Genomic DNA, 23,478 nt, shown 5'->3' with positions numbered 1-23,478 from the left:
AGCCAGCAGCAGGCTGGTTGGTCATTTCCCTTCTCCCAGGCCCACCCCCCATGGGACTGCCTTACAAGAGAACCTGTCTCTCCTACTCCAGGAAAGGCTATGTTCTGAGGAGGGTGGAGTGTCAAGGAATAAAGCAAAGGAGATACTCAATTCACCTCTTTGGGAATTGTGTTTCCTCAGATATAAATAGAGGTAATATATGAAGACCTGCACTGCCACGTCCTAGTGTTGTCAACTGATAATGGACGTGGAAGTACTGTTTCAACTTAGTAAAAGTCTGTGCCAATGTCACGTGATCAGGAAACCCTCCAGGCCAGGAAGGGGTCTCTGGGGACACACCTCAAAGCTTAGAGCTGCAAAATAATGCCTCGCCCATGGGCAAACTACGCAGCCAGGCTGGGGGGAACTACCCACCCTCAATGCCTACCAATGATACTCTACAAGTCTTAGCATCCCTTGCTTGCCAAAGCCCAAACGACACAATTTCAGATCTGAAAATTCCTCACAAGTGGAAAAGATTATTACTTTAATTCCTATTTCACCAAGATATAAAACACAACAAGGAATGAACTTACCCACAGTCACCAAATGACCAGGCCAATATGACCAACTGGTGTTCCTTATGTTTTCGGCTGAGTCCTAACCCAGGTGGTTCAACAGAAGCACCAGGTAACTTTAAATAATTCAGATTCTCAGAGGCTGATTCAGAGGTATGGGGTCTGAGATTCTACTCAGGCAAGGCAGGAAGCCACACCTAGTTTCAGGGCTTCCCAGGGGCATGTGGGCTTCATGGACCTGCTGCAAAAGGAGACTGGAGGAAGACGAAAGTACCAGCAGAATGAGGCCCAGAAGGGAAACCTTCCCAGCAACAGATGGCCCACAGTCCAGCTCTGACTCCAGCATGCAAAAGAGATTATCAGAAATAGGCACTGAGCAAGAGGCAACTGCCATGCACACATCATGCCTCACGCAGCTGCCATGGCTTTGACCAAGAAAATGCTTCTCACCCTACGTTCCATTCAGACTCTCCTGAAATGCATGTGGACCAGGGGAAGATATGGTGGCAGCAGACGGAATGGGAATGAAAGCAGCTGAAGGAGCTGTCCTCTAGCTTGGTGAGGAGGGAGAAGAGAGCTGGACCCCAACAAAAGGCAAGCGAGGAGGCTTCTTCAGGCCCTGTTCCTCGCAGGCCTCAGAGCAGCAGGGATATGTGCCAATTATCACAGGGCCATTATACCTTTCTCAGGTCAAGCTTTAGTACCTGAGAACCCAGCCCAGGATCGGTCTCTTCCTCTCGCCCACCTCACTCTCCAGGCCTTCTCTCCCCCCTGCCTTTCAGGATCCTAACAAAATGATCAGCAGTAGGGGGGAAATGGTAAACCTTTATTTGGAAAAGAGAGCTTAAATGACCACTTAAAACCCCCATTTCATTTCCAAAACAGAAACAAATAAGAAAACAAGGAAAAGATCATCTATAAAACTCCCGCCCTCTGCCATCTTGAGGCATTTTAAACTGCATTTCCTGGCAGAAGAGAACAGTGATGGGCCATAGTCCTGAAAACCAAAAGGGCACTGACTTGAGACCATCTCAGGGGGTGCCCGGGGAGAGAGAAACACAATGAACGATGGGTAGGGTGTGGACAGGTGGGCCTGGGGCTCAGACAGGCACATGCCCAGGACCCAGGATACAATGTTCAAAAATACACACGCACAGATAAATTCCCCAGTACCTGGGCATGGAAAGCTTATAACCATGAACACAGCAGCAGAATTCAGGCGGGGTCTTTGGCTTTCAAAACAAGGGGGAGAGAACCTCTGGCTAATTGTCCCTAATCTAGCCTCTCCGCCATTCCCTTCAGTCCCATTCCGGAGGCCGAGTGGGGCAGCAACAAGGCTAATCTGCAGAGACCAGCAGCTGTTCTGAGTTGAGGGAGGTGTGAGGAGCTGCCGGCCCAGGAGCACCCAGGCTGCACCCCAGCTATGAAAGATTAAGGCATGCAGGTGATACATGTGGGCAAGGGGCCCCCCGAACGGGCCAGGGTGGCCCTGTGCTAGGAAGAAAAGCCCTGGCAATGAGCAGCTGAGGCCTTGCTGGCCAGAACAAATCCTAAAGCACCGCCCCCTCGAGTTCTTGGACAGGTCTTGCCCAAGGCCACCTTCTGCAGAGAGGGTTTGGCCCCACCTAAGTATCAGGTTTTTTTAGGAGAAAATGGACAGGAATGGGGGAAGCAGCGAGGTATAAAGTCGTGGGAGGAAAGGAACAGAAGACGGCTTCGGAGGTGTGCAGAGGAAAGAGAACAGGTCCCTGAGGTCTTGGGTCCCAGCTGAAGTGGCCGCACAGCCTGCCTGCTCTCACCGCTGCCAGGACTCCCACCCTTGCCCCAGTTCTGCAGGGAACAGAGTCCAGTAAGACAAGAGTTTCCTGAAGGTTCTTTCTAGTCCTTTAAACCTCAAACTCTTATTCCAGTCCACTCACCCCACACAGGCTCACACTGGCACCTCTCTCACAGTGGCCTGGGGAAAGGGACGAGCCCTAGAGAAAGCGTGCCAGGGCTGCGGGAGCTCTGGGTCCGAGGCTCAGAGGCTGCTGCGGCAGGCAGTGCAGCCCTGAATCTGCTGTTCCAGGCTATGAGGCCCATTCATTCCCAGCGGCCAGATGAGGATTATATACCCTGGATGGCATGATGAGCGCCTCATGAAACACAGGGGATAAAAGGGGAGAAGGGCCCATGCCCCTGCTGCTGCATGGCAGCACACAGCTACCAGGTCATGCCCTCGACCTGTCAGAAGGGCGACAGCCCCGGTGTGGAAAGTGGGCTGGTCAGATGCAGGCACGGCCGTACAGAGGAGTCCCACCCCGAGAGGACACATGCACGCTACACACCTCACATGTGTGTGCCTGGCAAGACGGCTGGGCCCAGAGGTCATGAAAGCAGAAAGAAGATTGGGTTAGAAGATACCATCAAGAAACGGCCTGAAACCAAATAACCAATGAGATCAATAGCTCCCACAACCCTGGTAATTAAAAATTAAGGGGGAACGCTGGATACATGGAAGGAAAGGGGAAACCACCCCCCTTCGGCCTCTCCCAGGACCACTGAGTATGTGGCACAGGATTAGGAAGAGGTTGGGGCGGGGCAGGGACCACAGGCAGAGAACGTGGACAGGCCTGGAGAAAATCTAACCATGGGAAAAGGGAAATGGGAAGGGGAGAGGAGGAGAGGGGACGTAAGTTTCTTGGATCTAAGTTGCCAGAAGCATGGGGTATTTCCACAGTCTCTGATCCAGTGAGCTCTTCTGGAAGAGAAGCTCTCTTCCCCTGGGAGCCCCATCATGGGGCGGTGACTTCCATCCCAAAGCTGGCCAGCAGGCAGAGGTGGTCTGAAGAGCAGAAGGGGTTGGGTAAGCCGTTGGCAGCCCAGAGAATCTCTTCAGAGAGGAGGGAGAGACGGCCCAGAAGCTTGAGAGTCCCATCTTGATACAGCCTGCGATCTGGGGCACAAAGCAGAAGCCAGTGGGGAAAGTAGCCACAGCCACTACACGGGGTGGCTGGGGCCTGTGGGAGCTATGCTTTATGGAGGCTGCATCCCCTTGGCTCCCCCGCCCTCCCTCACCTCCCCCTGCTGCCTCTGGCTGAGGCCTCACTTTCTCAGATACTCTGTGATATATCAATGAATGAAGCAGGGTGTTTTCAGGGAGAATGTGGCAACCGGAGAATGTGTGCCCAGGCCCAGCATCTATGAAAACTTCGGATTTTCCGAGAAAAGCTGGAAATCCAGATTTTCTACATAAAATCTGATTTTTTAAACATAGGGAATCAATTCAAACATTTTAAAAGACATGCTTTAAATAAAACAGGCATGCAGCTGGTAGGCTGCCACACTGTGACTGCCGGTAGAGGGTGAAGAAACAAGAAATAGGGTCTCTAACCTAACCAAGTCCCTCACTAAATGGCTGCCATGTTCAAAATCCACTTGCCTCCTGGTGCCCTATTTTTACCTCTTAAATAGAGGTAGGGCTGGTTCTGCCCACCTCTCTCTAATGCTGCAAAGATAAAAAGAGAAGGCAGGCAAGTGGCCTAAGGGAATTATGATGAGGATGACCAGTGCTAGGAAGGTATGAAATTTGCTCTTTTGCGAGTCTGCTCTTTTGCCAGCAGCCCAAGCCATGTGACCAAATGCCTGCCCTACCATCAGCTGTTCCCAAGGACGTCTGAGGATGGCTTCTATGAACCCAGGATCCATAGGCTTACCAGTTCTGTTCCCATTCTTCCAGGACTCAGCTGAGAAGAAGATGTAATCCACTGTCGTTCCAAGACCCAAGGGCATTGTGGTGACCTCTGGGCGGCCATGCTGGGGCAGGAAGTGAGTATATACTGAGGTCAGGTGAAGGCAGTGCTGGATGGTGCCTACAGTCCTGCAGGGATGAAGGGGAAGAGGTCAGTCAACAAACACTGAAATTTTCTCAAAGTCACTTCCTCTATGGGTTTTATAGTTTTTAAGGGACAATCCCAAATAACTCTATCTCAGCAGATTCCTTCCCATGCTAGTAAGAGGCAAATGGTCTTAGCTAAAATTAGCCTAGAAACAGACACATTTATATGCAGTCCCCCTGACCTTCCTCACCCCACCCCCACCCCACTCTCCTCTCATTACCTGGTAAAGTATACCTAATGTACCCTGTGCAGGGGTCAGCAAGTTCTTCTGTGAAGCCTTACTCCCTGAGGAAAAGTGCATGGGCTCTTCATCTGCAAGAACCTAGGTGGGTCACCTCTGGCCTCTGCATACCAGCCCTTCCAAAAGCTTAGCATGTATTAGGAGAAGAGAGACCTCAGCAAAAAGTGCCTCAGGAAAGCCAATGAGAATCTTTCTCATTCACCCAGATGGGGGCTGGAAAGCAAGCTGCAGGGAACTGGAAGAAAGATCACCTGGGGAAGACAGGCTCAGGCTCCAAAGTGTCTTCCTCAAGGACAGACTGGGCCCAGCCAGCAGGTCGCTCTGTAGAAGACCAGAGAGAAAAGGTTTTATTATTCCCAGACAGTGAAGCAGGGTCAGAACTTTGCACCCTGGAATCCCTCTCAGATCCTTGACCAGATAGCTCCAAAAGGGGAAAGGGGAAGAGAAGAGGTGATGGGACGAAGAAAACAACAGATCAAAGTTGTAGGAAGGCAGATAGAGACCTTGAATGCAGCCATTTCTTCCTTGGCTCAGCACCTTTTCAAATAATTTATTTAAATTTATTCTTTAGAAATAAATTTATTTCAATTTATTCTTTAGGTAATAGAGTCACACGGTACAAAAATCAAAATGTAGAGAAAAATATCAGTGAAGTCTCCCTCCCGCTCCGGGGCTCCTGCCACTCAATTTCCCTCTCCAGAGGCAACCAATATTACCAAATCCCTGTCATATTCCTTCAGAGATTTTCTGTCACATACCATCAGCTGTGTGTGTATACATGTATGTGTGCATATACATATGTGTGCACACTATGTAACATGTATGTATACACTCTTAAATACACATAAATAAGTACACACACATACATGAAAAAAAATACACATTTCCGGTGACCTTATTATGGACTGAATGTTTGTGTCTCCCCCAAGTATGTTGAAATCCCACCCCCCAGTGAAACGGTATTTGGAGGTGGGCCTTTGGGAGGTAATTAGGTACCCTTGTGTACTGGATTAATGCCCTTATAATAGGTTTGGATCCCAGAGAGCTCCCTCACCCTCTTTCTGCCACATGAGGACACAAGAAGTTAGCACTCAGCAACCCAAAAGAGGGCCCTCACCAGAACTGGATCATTCTGGCACCCTGATCTTAGACTTCCAGCCCCAGAACTGTGAGAAATAAATTTCTGTGGTTTATAAACCATCTAGGCTGTGGTATTTTGTTATAATAGCCCAAACTGACTATGACAACAGGGTAACAAGGATCAACAAAATTGACAAACCCTTAGCTAGACTGACCAAGAAAAAAAAAGACTCAAGTTACTAAAACTAAGAATGAAAGAAGGGCCACCACTACCAACCCTATAGAAATTTTTAAATTATGAGAATAATATAAACAACTGTGAACAGGGTGAATAGGTGGAGATTTGGGGAGAATAGCATGCCTAGAGAGGGCATGGAAGCTTCCCAAATACCTTGCCCTATGCGTCTCTTCCATATGGCTTGTTCCTGAGTTTTATCCTTTTATAATAAATGGGTAATCTGGTGAGTAAAATGTTTCCCTGAATTTTGTGAGCCATTACAGCAAATTAATTAAACCCAAGGAAGGAGAGGGTCATGGGAACCTCTGATTTATAACAGCCAGTTGGTCAGAAAGTACAGTTAACAACCTGGACTTATGACTGGTATCTGAAGTCCAAGAAGGGGGTTGTTGGAAACACAGGCTGGGCTTGTGACTGGTGTCTGAAGTTGGGGAGTGGGGAAGTCTTACAGGACTGAGCCTTTATTTCATCTGTGGAATCTGGTGCTATCTCTGCGTAGATGGTGTCAGAATTGAATTGAGTTTAACCCCCCCTCTTCTCCATGTTGAATATTAAGTCTCCGAACACCAAAAGAACAATATAATAGCAAACCAAATCCAGCAAAATATAAAAATGATTATATACTGTGACCAAGTACAATTTATCCTAGGAATATAAGGTTGGTTTAACATCTGAAAATCAATTAATGTAATATATTAATAGAATACTGAAGGATAAAAAACACATGATCATCTGAACACACACAGAAAAACCATTTGACAAAATTCAACACTGCTTTACGAAGGGGAAAAAGCAACATAAAAAACTAGACACAGAAGAGGACTTCTCCAACAGGATAAAGGGAATCCACAAAAACCCCAGGGCTCACATCATACTTAATTCACAACACACTTAAAAGCTCTACCCCTAAGATCAGGAAAACAAGGATGTCCACCCTCACCACTCAACTTTAGAGAGGCCTAGCCAGAGCAATCATGGAAGAAGAAGAAATAAAAGGCATCCAGATTAGAATGGAAGAAGTAATGCTAGGTCTGTTTGCAAGATGACATGATCTTTTATACAGAAATCCTAAGAAATCCACTAAAAAACTACTAGAATAAATGAGTTCTCAAGACTGCAACATATAAGAATATACAAAAATTGCATTTCTATACACTAGCAGTAAAAATCCAAAAATGAAATTAAGAAAACATTTCCATTTACAATATCATCAAAATGAATAAAATAGTAATAAAGTTCACAAAAGTGTAAGACTTACACACTGGAAACAAAACATGGGAAGAAATTAAAGATCTAAATAAATGGAAAGACATTCATGTTCACTGATCATAAGATATTATTATTAAAATGGTAATACCTCCCAAACTGATCTATAGATTTCTAGATCCCTATCAAAATCCCAACTAGTTTCTTTGCAGAAATTGACATGCTGATCCTAAAATTCATATAGAAATAAAAGGGACTTAGAATAAACAAAATAATCTTGAAACCCCACAAAGTTATAGAATGTATACTTCTCTATCTCAAACTTATACAAAGCTGAAATAAGACACTGTGGTACTAGCATAAGGATAGACATATAGTGAACGGAATAGAACTGAGTGTCCAGAAACCTGTATGGCCATGTTCAATTAATGTTTCACAAGGGGAGGGGTGAATGGACAATGACTGCTAATAGATACAGGGTTCCCTTTCGGGAGGGATGCAAATGTTCTACAGTTAGATTGTGGTGATGTACACACAATTCTGAATAGAATAAAAGCCACTGGCTTACACACTTTAAGTGGGTAGATTTTATGGCATATGAATTTCATCACAATAAAGCTGTTTTTTTAAATAAAGGGTAAAGGAATGTTATGGACAACTTCATGCCAACAAATTTAATAATTCAGATTAAATGGAAGATTCCTTTATATACATTTTCCCAGTTGATTTTTTTGTTGTTGTTGGTATTATAAATAGGGTCTTTTCTTCATTATTATCTTTTAACAAATATATCATTTTTATATATGAATACTATTGTATTTCTGTATATTCATATTGTACCAGCTACTTTCCAGAATTACCTTAATGCTTGTAATAGTTGTTAGTTGATTGGATCACCAGTTATCTAACAACCTGAGCAAGTAATTAACCCTTCCCCTCCATTTTGTTACTTCTGTTTTCTGACCCACATTTCTGTTTCTAAATCTGTTGGCTGGCATCTTTGAATATGGCTGAATGACGACAGTGGTCATCCTTGTCTTATTCCTGACTTTGACAGGAATGCTACTACAGTGTCTTCTTTAAGCCAGATGCTAGTATGTGGAGCTGAGATAAATGTGGTTTGGTTTTGGTTTTTAATCTACAGGCCTGCAGCGGCTCCACTCCCCTCCTCCTGCTCCTCACCTCTCCTGTACATTGTTGCCACCATGCACTCTGACTGACCAAGATCATTTTAATGGTGTAAGGGATTAAGGGCAAACCTCAAAGACAAGGTGGGTTCAATCCCAGACCATGGCAATAAAGTAAATATACCAATAAAGCCAGTCAACTGAATTTTTTTGGTTTCCCAGTGCATATAAAAGTTACGTTTATACCATACTGTAGTCTTTTAAGTGTGTAATAGCATTGTGTCTAAAAAAAATGTACATACCTTAATTTAAAAATATTCTATTGCTAAAAAATGCTAACCATCACCCGAACTTTCAGCAAGTCATAATCTTTTTGCTGGTGGAGGGTCTTGCCTCAATGTGGATGGCTGCTGACTAATGAGGGTGGTGGTTATTAACGATTTCTCTGTAGCATGCAATGCTGTTTGATAGCATTTTGTCCAGAGAACTTCTTTCAACATTGGCGGCAATCCTCTCACACCCTGCCACTGCCTTATCAACTAAGTTTATGTAATATTCTAAATCCTTTGGGGGCGCCTGGGTGGTTCAGTTAAGTGTCTGACTCTTGGTTTCAGCTCAGGTCATGATCTCAGGGTCCTGGGAATCCGCTTGGCGGGGAGTTGGCTTGTCCCTCTCCCCCCCTCCCCCCCACCTCGCTCATGCTCTCTCTCCCTAATAAATAAATAAAATCTTAAAAGAAAAAGAAGCAACTCCTCATAAATTAAAGTTTCATCCTGCGTTGCAGCAATTCAGTCCCATCTCCAGGCTCCACTGCTCATTCCAGTTCTCTTCCTGTTTCCACCACATCTGCAGTTACACCCTCCATTGACGTCTTGAACCGCTCATAGTCATCCCTGAGGGCTGGAATCAACTTCTTCCAAACTCTTGTTAATTAATGTTGGTATTTTGACCTCTTCTCAGGAGTCACAGATGCTCTTAGCAGCATTTGGAACAAGGAATCCTTTCCAAAAGGTTTCAATTTACTCTGCCCAGATCCATCAGAGGAACCACTATCTGTGGGAGCTATAGCCTTACAAAATGTATTTCTTCAATAATAAAACTTGAAAGTCAAAATCATTCCTTGATCCATGGCCTTCACAATGTATACTATGTTAACAGGCATGAAAACAGTTAATTTTGTACATGTCCATCAGAGTCTTGGGTGACCAGGTGCACTGTCAATGAACGATAATATTTTGAAAGGAATCTTTTTTTCTGGGCAGTAGGTTTCAACAGTGGGCTTAAAATATTTAGTACATCATGTTGCAAACAGATGTGCTCTCATCCAGGCTTTGCTGTTCCATTTAGAGAGCACAGGCAGCATAGATTTAGCATAATTCTCAGGGCCTTAGGATTTTTGGAATGGTAAATGAGCACTGGCTTCAGCTCGAAGTCACCAGCTGTGTTAGGCCCTAACAAGAGAGTTAGCCTATCCTTTGAAGCTTTGAAACCAGGCACTGACTTCTCCTCTTAAGCTATGAAAGTCCCAGATGGCATCTTCTACTAATAGAAGGCTGTTTCGTCTACTTTGAAAATCCATTAAGTGTAGCCACCTTAATTATTTTAGCTGGATCTTCTGGATAACTTGCTGCTTCACCTTGTACTTTTATGTCATGGAGATGGCTTCTTGCCTTAAACACTATGAACCAACCACTGCTAGCTTCAGACTTTTCTTCTGCACTTCCCTCACTTCTCAGCCTTCACAGAATTGAGGAGAATTAGGGCCTTGCTCTGGACTAGGCTTTGGCTTAAGGAAATGTTATGGCTAGGCTGATCTTCCATCCAGACCACTAAAGTTTCTCCACATCAGCAGTAAGGCTGTTGCTTTCTTATCATCCACATGATCACTGGAGTAGCATTTTTCATTTCCTTCAAGAACTTCTCCTTTGCATTCACAGCTTGTCTTACTGTTTGGAGCAAGAGGCCTAGCTTTTGGCTTTCAACATGCCTTCCTCACTAAACTTAATCATTTCTAGCTTTTGATTTAGTGGGAGACATGCGACTCTTCCTTTCACTTGAACACTTAAGAGGCCGTTGTAGGGTTACTAGTTGGCCTAACTTCAATACTGTTTTGTCTCAGGGAACAGGGAGGCCTAAGGAGAGGGAGAGAGAAAGACAGGGGAATGGCTGGTCTGGAGAGCAGTCAGAACACACAAAATATTGACCGATTAAGTTTGCCATCTTATGTGGGTGTGGTTCATGACCCTCCAAAACAATTCCAATAATAATATCAAAGATCACCGTAACAAATAATGATGAAAAAGTCTGAAATATTACAAGAATAACCAGAATGTGACAGATACAAAGTGAACAAATGGTATCAGAAAAATTGTGCTAATAGACTTGCTCAGTGTAAGGTTGCCACAAACCTTCAATTTGTAAAAAATACAGTGTCTGCAAAGCACAATAAAGTGAAGCACAATAAAACAAGGTATGCCTGTATCTAGTTTTTCCTTAATTTAAGGGGGGTCTTTTAAAAAGAATCTAGAATAGATGTTGAATTTTAACAGTCTCTTGGACATCTATAGGATGCACTTCGCATATTTTAATAGATTTTATATATATTAGTATGTTAAGTTATATTAATAGATTTCCCAGTATCAAACAATCTTTGTATTTCTGATACACTCCATTTGGTCATGGTATACTGCTCTTTCAATGTGCTGCTAGATTATTTCCTGATCTTCTATTTAAATTTTTTTTGCATCAGTATTCGTAAGTGGAGAATTTTAGCGTTGACAGTTTTTTCTGTATAATTGTTATCAGGTATCGGTGTCAAAATACTTGCTGCATAAAAATAACCAGCTCCTTTCTTCCTCTGTGCACTGTAATAATTTAAATAGTAATGGAATTACAAGTTCTTTAAAGGTTTGATTAATTCTCCAATCAACCTGAGCCTGGTGTTTTTGTGGTACTACATCTCTGAGAACTTTATGTATTTCTTCCCTACTTAGATTCTCTCTCTCCTCTGTAACCAACTTTACTAAAATACATTTTCTAAAATTAATATATGCCATCTAAGTTTTTGATTTCTTTTGCACTTAGCTGGGCCAAGAACCCCCTTAGAATCCTATTAATTATTCTACATCTGGATACTTTTTGTTCCTTCCCTGCCCTTCGAAATGGGTTGGCTAATGGGCCTACCTAATTGACAGCTGTTTTTTTGCCCAAACAAACTCCTAGAGTTTATTAGTTCCACTATTTTTCTGTTTTCTAAATTATTCCCATTTGTATCTTCTGTTTTCTTTCAGCTTATTTGTTCTTTTTTTCTAACTTAAGTTGAACGTGTAATTTAGTTACTTTTGTCTTATCTACAAATGTAATTCTGTGCCTCTAAATATTCTGTATAATTCCATGAACTTTTCACTGAACAGTTTTAGCTATATCCCACAAATATATGGTACTTTCATTATTATTATTTTCTAGATACTCTGCAATTTTAGCTTAAATTTCACCTTTGACTCAAAAGTTGTTTGAAATTTTCCAGATGATGTTTTCTTTTTTGTTTCTCATTTCTATTTTTATCGCATGTGTGATCAGAGAAAGACTGTATGACTTCTATGTTTGAGATTTACTGAGGTTTTTTGTTTTTTTTTTTGGTGGTCTAATTCTTAAGAATTTCCTACGAATACTTAAAAAGATGTCTTTGCTTTCAATTTTCAGAGTTTGATATGCATCAATCAGATTTACCATATACAACATGTTAACTGAAGTCTTCCATATTCTTGGTTATCTTTTTTCTACTTGACCTATCGTGGGCTAAGACAGATAAATTAAAACACTTTACCATTAGTTATTTTCTGACTACTGTTCCTTGTTAAGCCTGCACTTTCACTTTATGATTGTTGATGTAATGTTATTTGAAGCTTAAATATTTATAATGCTAATATCTTCATTTTGAGTTGTATCCTTTACCATAACAATACACCAGAAAACTCTCAGTGAGCAGCAGGACTACAAATGGCTTCCGTCAACAGCAGGTTCTGTCCACGCAGCACTGTGCCCAGACAGCACTGTTCTGGCAGCCACACGGGACTAGAGGCCTCTGCATGCCCCGCCAGGCCAGATGAGCACATGGACCACGGCTGCCTCTCCCGGAGCTGCAGCGTCTTCCTGACCCAGTCAGCACTGGGAGCAGTCAAACAAGTAAGCTCTTCTGCAAGTACTTGGGAAGAGGGTAAGTTGTGTCCAGGCATGGGCCAGTGGAGAAGCTGGATTCAGAACTTTCCTGGCTAGAAAACTGATCAGACAGCTTTCGGTCTGTGGCCATCTGGTCAGTTTGTAAATAGTGGTTACAAAAACCATCTATTAGCCATTGCTTTTTCTATAATGTACTGTATTGGGCATATGGTTTGTTGTTATTTGTTAAAAGACCTGAGGGTCCAGAGTTCAGTGGAAACAGGCAAGTGGTCATGAGAAAGAAAATCAGTAACCCCCTTTCGGTGTCTTTAAGACCATACTGGAAAGAAATCATTAGTAATTGAAAATGTTTACAAGAAGGGGACTTAAAATTTAGATTCTCTTCTCATGAATTATTCCCCAACAAAGGGAGTTGGGGAGAGTGAGAATCACAATGTTTTTATTGCACAACTCAGGAAATGCAGAATTCTCCGGTGCATTGCCGTGTCAGCCAATGGGAAGGTTAGACCACCACTCCTAGCACTGCAGCTCCTTTTGCAACTCACATGCTGCCTAGTAAAACCAGTGTCACAGTCAAGTCAGCAAGTTCTGATGTGCACTGGTGGGCTGCATGACTCCAGTATTAGAGTGGAAATATTCTTTGTTAGCATATCTAAACACATCTTCTAGAAAAAAGATCACATATTATGATCTCCTTATTGCACTTAAGTCTTTCTACTCATGGTGGGAATATAAACTAGTCACTACGGAAAATAGTATGGAAGGTCCTCAAAAAATTAAAAATAGAAATACCATATGACCTAGTAACTCCACTTCTGGGTATTTACCCAAAGAAAACAAAAACACTAATTCAAAAAGATACATGCACCCCTATGTTTACTGCAGCCTCATCTACGATAGCCAAGATATGGAAGCAACCCAAGTGTCCATCAACAGATAAATGGATAAAGAACATATAGTGTGTACACACACACACACACACACCCGGAATATTATTCAGCCCTAAGAAAGAATGAAATCTTGCCATATGTGACAACATGGGTGGACCTAGAGGGCATTATGAGTGAAATAACTTAGACAAAGAAAGACAAATACCTTATGTGAAATCTAAAAACCAAAACAAAGAACAAAATAGAAACAGACTCATAAACACAGGGAACAAACCAGTGGTTGACAGAAAGGAGAGGGTGAGGGAGAGGCAAAATAGGTGAAGGAGATTAAGAGGTACAAAATTCCAGTTATAAAGTAAATCACAGGGATGAAAAGTACAAGGTTAGGGAACAGAGTCAATATTGTAATAACTTTGTATGGTGATAGATGGTAACTACACTTACGGTGGATGGGTGTGTTTACTCAAATTTAATCTCAATTTTGAAAATACTGCTATTATTTTACAGTTAGTGAATTGGATATTTTCCCCCTACATAATGATTCTACTTACAAAGTGATCATCAGTATGTGTTTTAAAGGTTTAATTTTGTTATTGAATTGAAATGCTTGTTTTATGTTTCAAGTACAATACTGTTTTGTTTTGGTTTTTAATAATATATTCTTAACATGAAATGTGGGGTCCTACTACTGTTTTAACTTTAGGATTTTGTAATTATAAAACACTGAGCCACTGCTTCCCTGCCTGAGCCCACTTAATACCAGCAGTCATCTCAGTTCCTGGAACATGCTAGCTGCTTCATGCATGGGGGCCATCATTATCATTAACATTATCGTGATTGCTACAGCTATATAATAGATTTAGTTTTGCAATTAAATAAAAAAACAAACAGAGCCACTGAAATGTTCATTACTTTGTGCAAAATGCTAATTCAAATTAAATTCCTACAAGAAAAAATAAATTCATTGCTTATCACCAGTCCTTCTAATATAGTTTTTCCAGCCATTGCTTGGTTGTTTTAGGTTGTTCTAGCAGTTTGGTCAAGAAAAGCTTTTGGTTGAGTATGAAATTCTTGAATCATACCTTCTTTCCTCGAAGCCTTGTTCTCTGGTCTTCTAGAGCTGAATGATAACGTTAAGAAGTCTGAAGCCAATCTGGTTATTTTTACCCTTAAGAGCAGCCCAATCCTTTTGGTTCAACTGCCCAAAGGATTCTTTTGTCTCTGGCTTCTAGTAACTTCAGTAAGATGTCTTATTGTTGATTCTCCTATGTCATTTTTTTACTGAAACATGGTACATTCTCTCAATTTGAAGACTCAAATCTTTTAATTTGGGGAAAATCTTCCTTGAATCATACCTTTACATATTTCTTCTGTGCCATTATATTGGTTTTCTTCTTTGTGAACTCCAATTATGTGTATGTTGACAGTCTCCTTATCTTCCACTACTATCATTTCTCTCTAATTCCTTTTATCCTTTTACTTCCTTTTTATTTCGCTTTTCTTTCATAGCCTCTGTCTCGGCCTGTTTTCAGCAGGATCTATTCCTATTCCTTCTTATGCTGCACCCAATTTTGTCTTCATTTTATGTGATTTTTAAATTTTTTATTCTTTCCTGGCTTTGCAGCTTCCATTTCATCTTCTGATGTCTTGCAATGTGCCTGAACTTATTTTATAAAGGCAATTATTTTTGGACTCTTATTTCATAAAGGCAATTGCTTCATTTTTTTATTCATGGAAAAATAATCATAATCTTTCATATGCTTCATGACAACAATTTTTATCTTTGAGGTAAGCATTCTTTATCTGCCTTTTGTTTTTCCTGTTCCTTCTTCTTTCTTTCTTGCAGTATTATAACACAATTTGCATGCTGGTTCCTTTTAAGCAGCCTGGCTTTGAATTAGTTGAGGTTTTTCTGTACCAGCTATCTGTACAGCTTCTCTAAGGGAAGAACTGGGTATGCATTCCAAGTAACAGGAATATTCCTGATGACCCAGGGTTGTATATGAGTCCTTTTAATCTTTACTTCTCCCCAGCCAAAAGCAATATGCAGCTCTCTAAGTATCTCATTGCTTTTCCTGCCACTCAAACAGATTGCTTAATGCAAATAGGGCTTGATTCCTTGATCAGGCTTTTCTCCAGTGCCTATTAAGACCAAAACAGGTTCAGACAATCCCCTATCACAACCTGTGCATCCTATTCTTGCTGATGAAATAAGGGATTTTAATTTTGTGCCTTGAGGTACACTCCTCACCTTGGAGAAATGCACTGTGCTGGTTCTTTGTTGAGATCTACATAGTCCCCAGATAAGTCCTTGCATACTTCCTCTAGCACCCCTGCACCCCTGACAGCACTCCTGTCAGTATTTCACCTCCTGTCACCCCAAGAGAGCAGGTGAGCCTGTGCCACATTCTTGGTTGGCTGTGCCTCTGTGCCTACTTATGTTGTGATTCATGGTTTCAGATACCTTCAGATCTCCTAGTTTTCTCAAAGATGGAGTTTGCATTGCTTTTTTCCATTCTCCTTGTTGCTTTGGAATGGTTTCAGAGATAAGAAGGGGAGAATGTCAAGTGTACTCCACCATGTTTGATCTGGTAGTTCTCAGTAGGAGTACTTTCTATCACAAGCAGGGCTACCGTCACCTTATGATTTTCAAACCCTGTCATGTGCATCTTCCCTATATGCTGCACACACATTGGTTATTACCAACTTAAGCCTAAAAAGGTTACATGGCTCATCCAAGGTCTCAGACATGATTGGAACTCAAGTCTCTTGATTCCTGGTCCATGTTCTCACTGTGCTGCACATCTATGCGTGTATATGGCCACAGAACTCCACTGACCTTCCTTCTAAGCAGGCTTATTGCCAGAAGCTGACCTTAAGAATTATACCTACAAAAAGACTAAGAAACCACATAAGTGACAAATATCAGGGGTGAAGAGGAAAGAAGACCAAGAAAACAAGCTTAGTTTCCATTACCTGGCTTAGTATCTGTCACTCCTTCCACAAGAACCAGTCCTACTGGTCGCTGACAGGCGATGTCACAGAAACGGAATCGCAGCAGGAAGTCTCGGCTATACTTTAGTCTCTCTGCAAACCAGGAAAAGCCATACAGTGAGAGAAAGGAAGAGAAGCCACAGGCTGACACCGCCTTAATACCGAGAAGCTTCCAGTGTAGGGACACAGAGGAAGCCTGGCTCTGAAGACAAGCTGATTTTCCAACAGATAGGATTTAAAGTTGTCCATTTCGCCGGGAGGTCATGAGGAGGACAGTGGAAAAAACAAAGGAACTTGCTAAGAGAATTGAGGGAATTACATTTTCTCTTGTCACTGAAATACCAGCTGTCTCCCAAAATGGGCACAGAGGCACAGCCAACCAAGAACGTGGCACAGGCTCACCTGCTCTCTTGGGGTGACAGGAGGTGAAATACTGACAGCAGTCAGTGATGCCCAGGGAGCTGGGCCAGAGTGGCGCCTGCAGCTTCCTCTGGTAAAGCTGATGAGAGAAGTCTTCCTGTCCAGACACCTAGAAGGAAATAGCAGGTGGGGATGAGGATACCGAGATGGAAAAAGAAAACAGCCCGTGATTTGGGACATGCAGACACACACGAACACAATCACACATTGTATACATAACATAAGCAAAACGCGTCAGTCTCAGGGGAAGGTTAAAAATAAGGAGCTAATTAAAACCATTTTTTTTTTAAACCAGAAGCACTGAAATAGCCACAAAGCAGAAACAAGGGCTAAGAGAATAAGGTACGTGAGTCAGAGAGAATAGAACTGTATGAACATACAGTCCCCTAAATTTCACCTCAGAAAAATCTACATGAGTCTCCATGGGGAATATCAACTTTCAGGGGGCTTTAATTTGCAGAGGGAAAAGGTTTTATCCTGATCTTCAGATCTTCTGGATCAAGGTTTAGCATCTTAAGTCCACCACGAGGAAAACACAGGGTCAAACCAAATGGGAAATGCACTAAAGAACTTTACCGTATCTATGTCACCAACCTCGGTCAAAGCCAATGAGCAGCCTGGCAATGGACAGAATGTAGTAGGGAAACACTGGGTAACATCAGTCATCTGCATATCTCCACCGTGTGTAGCAAAATTCCCTTTATTTCATTTAACAACAATAAATATTTGAATGCCAGCTATGTGCAAGACACTAGCTAAGTGTTGGGGAGAGCGCAATGACAGATACAATCTCTGCCCTTGAAGGACATAAATTTTCAATATGCGATCTCAAGTAAGACAAATCTAAAATTTAATGGTCACTTTCTTACTGTGTAACTTAGGGCAAGTTAGTTAACTCTCGGGTTCAATATCCTCTACTATAAAATGGGATAATAATATCACCTACAATTAAGAATCTTGATAATAACAACTGATGGCTGACTGCTTCCTCTGAAGCAGGAACTGGAAAACACTTTACCATGCGTTCTTGTATTCGATCCACGAAACAACAACAAAAAAAGCCCTCTAAAGTGGGTCCCATTGTATCCCTAGTGTATAGATGAGGCATGGGGCTTAAGGAGGTTAACTTGCACAAGGTAGCAGAGCAGGGACTGGAACTCAGGACTGTCTGGCTCTTAATTACTATGCTTAATGGCGTGGTCACATGGTAGGCACTTAGTAAATTCTTTTTCCCATTCTCCGAGCTCCTTGATTATAGCAGCTTTCCGACAGGATAAGACCTTTCTCTGCACACATGGGAACCAGGACATTGCTGGCATTTGAGTAACCTCATTAAAATAAAAGCCCAAAGTGCTCAACTATTCAGCCATTTTGTGTCCTTTCTCCACTGCGCCTCGCCAAAAGCTAAGCAATAAGTTGGACAGCAGTGGCCAAACAGAGGAACAGGGAGATTAAGTGACATATAAAGAAATCAGCACAAGCTGAATGTCCATCAGCAGGGCTAAATGGGATAAAACTATGAATCTATGATATCAACATTCAGCAGTTAAAAGGAATGAGATAGACCCATATATACATTGTTGAGTGAAAAAAACCAAGCTACAGAATGAAACATACAGTAATAGGTTTATAAACACACATACAACAGATCATATATCAGCTGTCAGAAGCAATCATAGCACAGTATCGGAGGGCAAGAGCTCTGGGATCCTGGCTCCACCACTAGCTACCTGCATAGCCTAGAGCCAACAAACTGCCAAACTTCTCTACGCCTTAGTTTCCTCACTTAAAAAATGGAAGCGATGATAGAAACTGTCAAAGTTGAGTGAGTTAACACGTGTAAAGTGCCAAAATAGCACCTGGAACCCAATAAGGGCCTAATAAATGTAAATTATCATTACAATATCACAGGAACATAGATATCACTGTAAATGCATACAGAATATTCTGGGAGACCACCACCAAACTTCAAACAGTTACTACTTCACTCGAGAGGGAAAGGTAAGGAATGTAGGTGATAAAGAGGGTTTTGGTCTTATTTTACAATGTTTGAATTCTTGCCAGGATGCACTTCTGTATTACTTATAAACTAAAAATTAATGATAAAAACTGAAAGGATTTCAAGATGCCAAAGGCACCCAGGAATTTCTAACTTCCAGGCTTGAGTACAGACTATTCACCAGAACAAGAAAAAGCCGGAGGGAGCCAGAAAAGGTGTAACTGAGGTCCCTGCCACAGAAGCAGCACTAGCTGCCCATACCTGAATCTCTCCCTTGGCCGTATTCCCACCCCCGCAGTGGCCTCTCCCATTTCACCTTCCAGGCTGGCATCCCATGGTACTGGAGCTCTCCATCCCTGATGAAGTTGTAGAGAGGTGAATCAGGAACAGAATTCAGATCCCCACACAAGATGATGGGGCAATGGCTGCCATCAGACAACCTGGCTACTTTGTCCACTTCGGCCAAGAGAATGGCCATCTGGGCCAGCTTGACATCACCCCGGCGTGGGTTGTATAGGACATGAGTATTTGCCACACAGAGGGGGGCCACCGACACTTGCCCCAGGCCTTCTGGGACTAGTGGCTGCAGCAGCAACACTAAGCCCACGTTGTCCCGATTGAGGAGCTCCAAGCCAGGCCGGAAGTACTCCACAGGGCTGGCACAGAGCAGACGGAATCTCGTGGGCTTGTAGCAGACAGCACAGCCATCTGTTTTACACCCGGTCCTCCTCTTGTAGAAACAGGTAAAACCTGCAAGGAACACCCGGCCAAGGAGATGGGTCAGAGTCCTCCAAGCTTGAATCCCTCCAACCAGTGGCAGTAGCCGGGGCGTGTGTGCCTATGGCACTGCTCCTGCTGCTCAGGAAGGGGGTTCCTGTCCTTGCCAACTCCTTGGTTCTGCAGACGTCCCCTTACAGTTATAGCCAGGTGACCGAGTGGCTAAAGGGGAAGTAGGACAGAAGGGTGTGAAGCAATATAAGTGGATAGGAAAAGCATGGATTCTAGAGTCAGATAAATTAGAGTCCTAGCTCCACAACCTCCTAGCTTTGTAGCTTGGGTGACCTTGAGCAAGTCACACACATTTTCAGAACCTCAGTGTCCTCATTGTAGAAATGGGGATAACAATAACTCAGCCTCACAGGGTGGGTTACTTCAAGGACTAAATGGCAGTAAATGTCAGAATTGCTTTAAAACGGCAGAACTCTTTCTTTCTCACCCATACGGAGGAGGGGCTAGTGCACAGGTGAGACTGAGGATTTACTGAAGCAAAAGGAAAAGATGGTGCCTTCAGGAGAGAGCAGACAGGGCTGGAGGAAGCAAGACCAGTGAACATGCCAGGGAGCTGCATTACCCATCATTCGCAGAGAAGGCTCCAGCTGCTCCCAGTAATGATCTTCCTGGACTTCCTGGAGACACAGGATCTGGGAAAGTGACAAGGAAACCAATCACTCCAAAGTACCAACAGTGCTAGAAAGTGACTCCCACCCTAGGAGCAGGCACAGAGGCCAGGCGGGAAGCTGCTGCCTGTCTCACGCAGGGTCACACTGGAACTTCCCACAGGGCTGACTCTTCCCACACAGCCACCAGCAGCAAGGACAGGCCTAGAGTTAAGCTGAGTAGACCAGATGCATGCGCTGGATTTTCCCACTTCTTGAATCCCTCAAGTCTCCCTCCCTGCATAAAGGTGCTGGAAAGTGTGTACCCACGGAGTCTTCTCAGCACCTGCCAAAAACTCATTTACTCCAGGCAGGAAAGCTCTAGCCCTAGGCAGAACTCCAATCCTATAAACAACTATGGGGTTGAACTCATTTTCTAAGAGCACTGGGAAATAGCCCACGTTCAAAGCAAATACAAGATGGCACTTCCTCCCCTCTTCACTCACATCGGGGTCCCAGTGCTGGAATTCCTGCAGGAGATTCGCAAAGCGATAGTTCCAATTGAGGATATCCGGATGGCAATGCAGGTAGAGCTCTGAGCTCTGCTGCATCAGGTCCTGGGCCAGGATGTTATAGGACATCAGAGTGAACTGGAACTGAGGGCCATCCCCCGCCTCCAGGCCCTGAGCATCTGGCTGAGCGGAGAAATCCTCCCATTCTCGCCACAAGATTTCTGCAAAGGGGTGGAAAGAAGAGGTCCACAACAAGTACCTGTTATCCTCAGGGCCCGCCATCTCCACTCCTGACTCAGAGATACTATGCTGAAGTTCCTTTTTTCATCTTCCCTGCCACCCAGGGAATGCCATAGCATCTCTATGGCTATTTGAGCAGCACTCTTAGGACATTTGCAGACTAGATAGTAAGCTCCACAAAGCCAGAGACAACCTTGGCCTGTTCGCCACTGCACCTAGCATAGTACCTGGTACATGTTCAATAGATCTAGGCTGACAATTTCTCGCTTTTGATAAATCTATGGATCTCTGGAGAATCACAGATCAATGTGCTTCATAGTCACCTGAGGTTAAAGACATTTTTAGAGTAATCTCAGCCTTGGGTGTTTCCTAACCTTTAAACTCAAAAAAGCCTGTGGGGCTATGAATCACATGTCCCCACCTCCCCTAGAGCATGGAGCTGCAAAGTGGATTTCAAAGCTATTTGAGCCACAGAACTCATTCTTCAAATTTTAATGGAAGCCAAATATATAACACAGATAAAACCAGAAGATAAAATTCTGGTTGAGGCAGAGAGTGGAGGCCCTGAGAGATCTCCACAATATCGTGGAGAATCAGAACGAGGGTGTGCTTTCAGTTCTGCCTCTACCTGGCTATGTGACTTCAGGCATGTCCTGCCACCGCTCTGCACCGTGGCTATTTCATTTGAAAGACATGGGGCTGGATGAGACAATCTCTAAGGCCCCTCTAGATCTGATATTGTAAGATTCTCAGAAAAACAGAATGCAGCAACAGAGCTCGCTGCCAGAGAATCTTCTCTCTAGCAATGGCTCTGCTCACACTGGAGACAAGCTGCTGCCCAGGCTCCCTCAGCCAGTTGTCAGACTCACCATGATATGGGATTTCCATTGGGGCAGGCTGCAACTGCCCCAGGCCATCAAAAGGCCAGATGGGAGCCTCTTCCTGGGGCATAGGCTCGGGTGCTATGCTCCAGGCCACCACTGCGGGGTCCTCTTCCCACTGCTCTGCAGCCAGGGCACCCATTGGGAGGACAGCACAGTCTGCATACTGGGGGCCGGTCTGCATGGGGACAGCTGCCCACATTGGGACCTCGACCTCTGGCAGTGGCTCCTCTCCTAGCACCTCGCGGAAAGGCTCCTCCAGGTTCTCTGCTGCCCGCAGGTCACTCAGCTGCCTGCTGGACCACTTGTCCTCTGAAGCAGCATCCTGTTCTCCGGGATTATCCATCAGGAGCGCCAGGCTGCTCTGGGCTAGTCCCTTATCTACAAGGGGACCCTCACTCGAAGTTGAGAGCACCTGGCTCGACCCTTCTTCTCGCCACTGCTGTAGCAGGCCCTCACACTCCTCCTGGTCGGGCCCCCGAGGGGCCATGGCAAAGTTGCCCTCTACCTGGGTGGACGAGCTCTTCGCCAGGAGGGCATTTTTTCGACATGTGAAGAAAGCATCTAAGAAGCAAGCCAAAATATCATGTTATAAGATGACAATGTCCCCCAATCCATACTCTTCTCCCAATTAGAACAAAAGTCCCATACAAGCAAGAATCACATGCACCTTGATCATCGTGGTACCATCCATCACTGAGCCTGCCCATTTTAGTGCCTGGAACGCCATCATCATTAGCATAAAGTGCTTACTATGTGCCAGGTACTGTTCTAAGTGCTTGACAAGTACTAACTAATTTGTATGTAATTTGAATATATAATCTGATATATATTCAGTGCTTCAGTGAAAGAATGGCCGTCCCGGGGCACCTGGGTGGCTCAGTCGTTAAGCGTCTGCCTTCGGCTCGGGTCATGATCCCAGAGTCCTGGGATCGAGCCCCCATCGGGCTCCCTGCTCGGCGGGAGGCCTGCTTCTCCCTCTCCCACTACCCCTGCTTGTGTTCCCTCTCTCGCTGTATCTCTGTCAAATAAATAAATAAAATCTTAAAAAAAAAAAAAGAATGGCCGTCCCACATAATCTAGGACAGAGATGGTAACATATAACCACCACCCCCCTTTTATCTAGAGGTTACAACTCCTATTAAGCATCAACTCTCTGGTTCTAAGGGCCACATTACCTTGGAACCAGAACTTGACCATGAATCAGAACTGTGGGTTATAATCTAGCACTGAAACTAACAAAACATGTGACCTTGGACAATGCCCCTAGTAAGAGGGGCTCACTCTTGACTGTAAAGGGGGACAGGGGAAGTTTGAACTACATAATCTCTAAGAGCCTTTCTAGTTCTATAAATCCCCTAATCTATAAATACATTCCAAAAGAAAAAGTCCTGAGGTAGACAAAAAGGGCGTCTCAAAATCTATACAATTTACTTCTTGGCAAAGGCCCTTGCTCTTTTTCTCGAAGCTATATATTCTATTCATAAATCTTCACAAACTTCCTTATCAGCCTTCCCATTCCATAACATGCCAGAAGCTGTAAATCGGAAGGTGCCAACAAGTGACAGCAAGAGACAGCTGTCATCTCTCTGCCACAGCGGCCACAAATGACAGCCAACAGGCAAGAAAGCAAGTGGGAAAACTCTAATATTGGGGCGCC

The 23,478-nt window shown here is 43.7% G+C and overlaps 1 protein-coding gene across 1 annotated transcript in view; it reads right to left on the bottom strand.

Annotated features, from left to right (window-relative positions):
* Positions 1-502: 502 nt before the first annotated feature.
* The window catches only part of ANGEL1 (angel homolog 1), a 24,709-nt gene continuing 1,733 nt past the window's right edge, over positions 503-23,478 (bottom strand). Inside the window, exons 2-10 of the mRNA XM_081830172.1 lie at positions 21,807-22,382; positions 20,692-20,918; positions 20,161-20,230; positions 19,126-19,559; positions 16,793-16,919; positions 16,373-16,483; positions 4,928-4,997; positions 4,253-4,416; positions 503-3,492 (exon numbers count right to left, since the gene is read on the bottom strand). Of these exons, the coding sequence (XP_081686298.1) occupies positions 3,332-3,492; positions 4,253-4,416; positions 4,928-4,997; positions 16,373-16,483; positions 16,793-16,919; positions 19,126-19,559; positions 20,161-20,230; positions 20,692-20,918; positions 21,807-22,382 (1,940 nt within the window). The 3' untranslated portion in view covers positions 503-3,331. The remainder of the gene's footprint in view (positions 3,493-4,252; positions 4,417-4,927; positions 4,998-16,372; positions 16,484-16,792; positions 16,920-19,125; positions 19,560-20,160; positions 20,231-20,691; positions 20,919-21,806; positions 22,383-23,478) is intronic.

Source organism: Leptonychotes weddellii, chromosome 9 (assembly GCF_054177405.1).
Source record: "Leptonychotes weddellii isolate Sample4059 chromosome 9, ASM5417740v2, whole genome shotgun sequence".
Classification (NCBI taxonomy): domain Eukaryota; kingdom Metazoa; phylum Chordata; class Mammalia; order Carnivora; family Phocidae; genus Leptonychotes; species Leptonychotes weddellii.
This window is presented reverse-complemented; position numbering and strand designations above follow the sequence as displayed.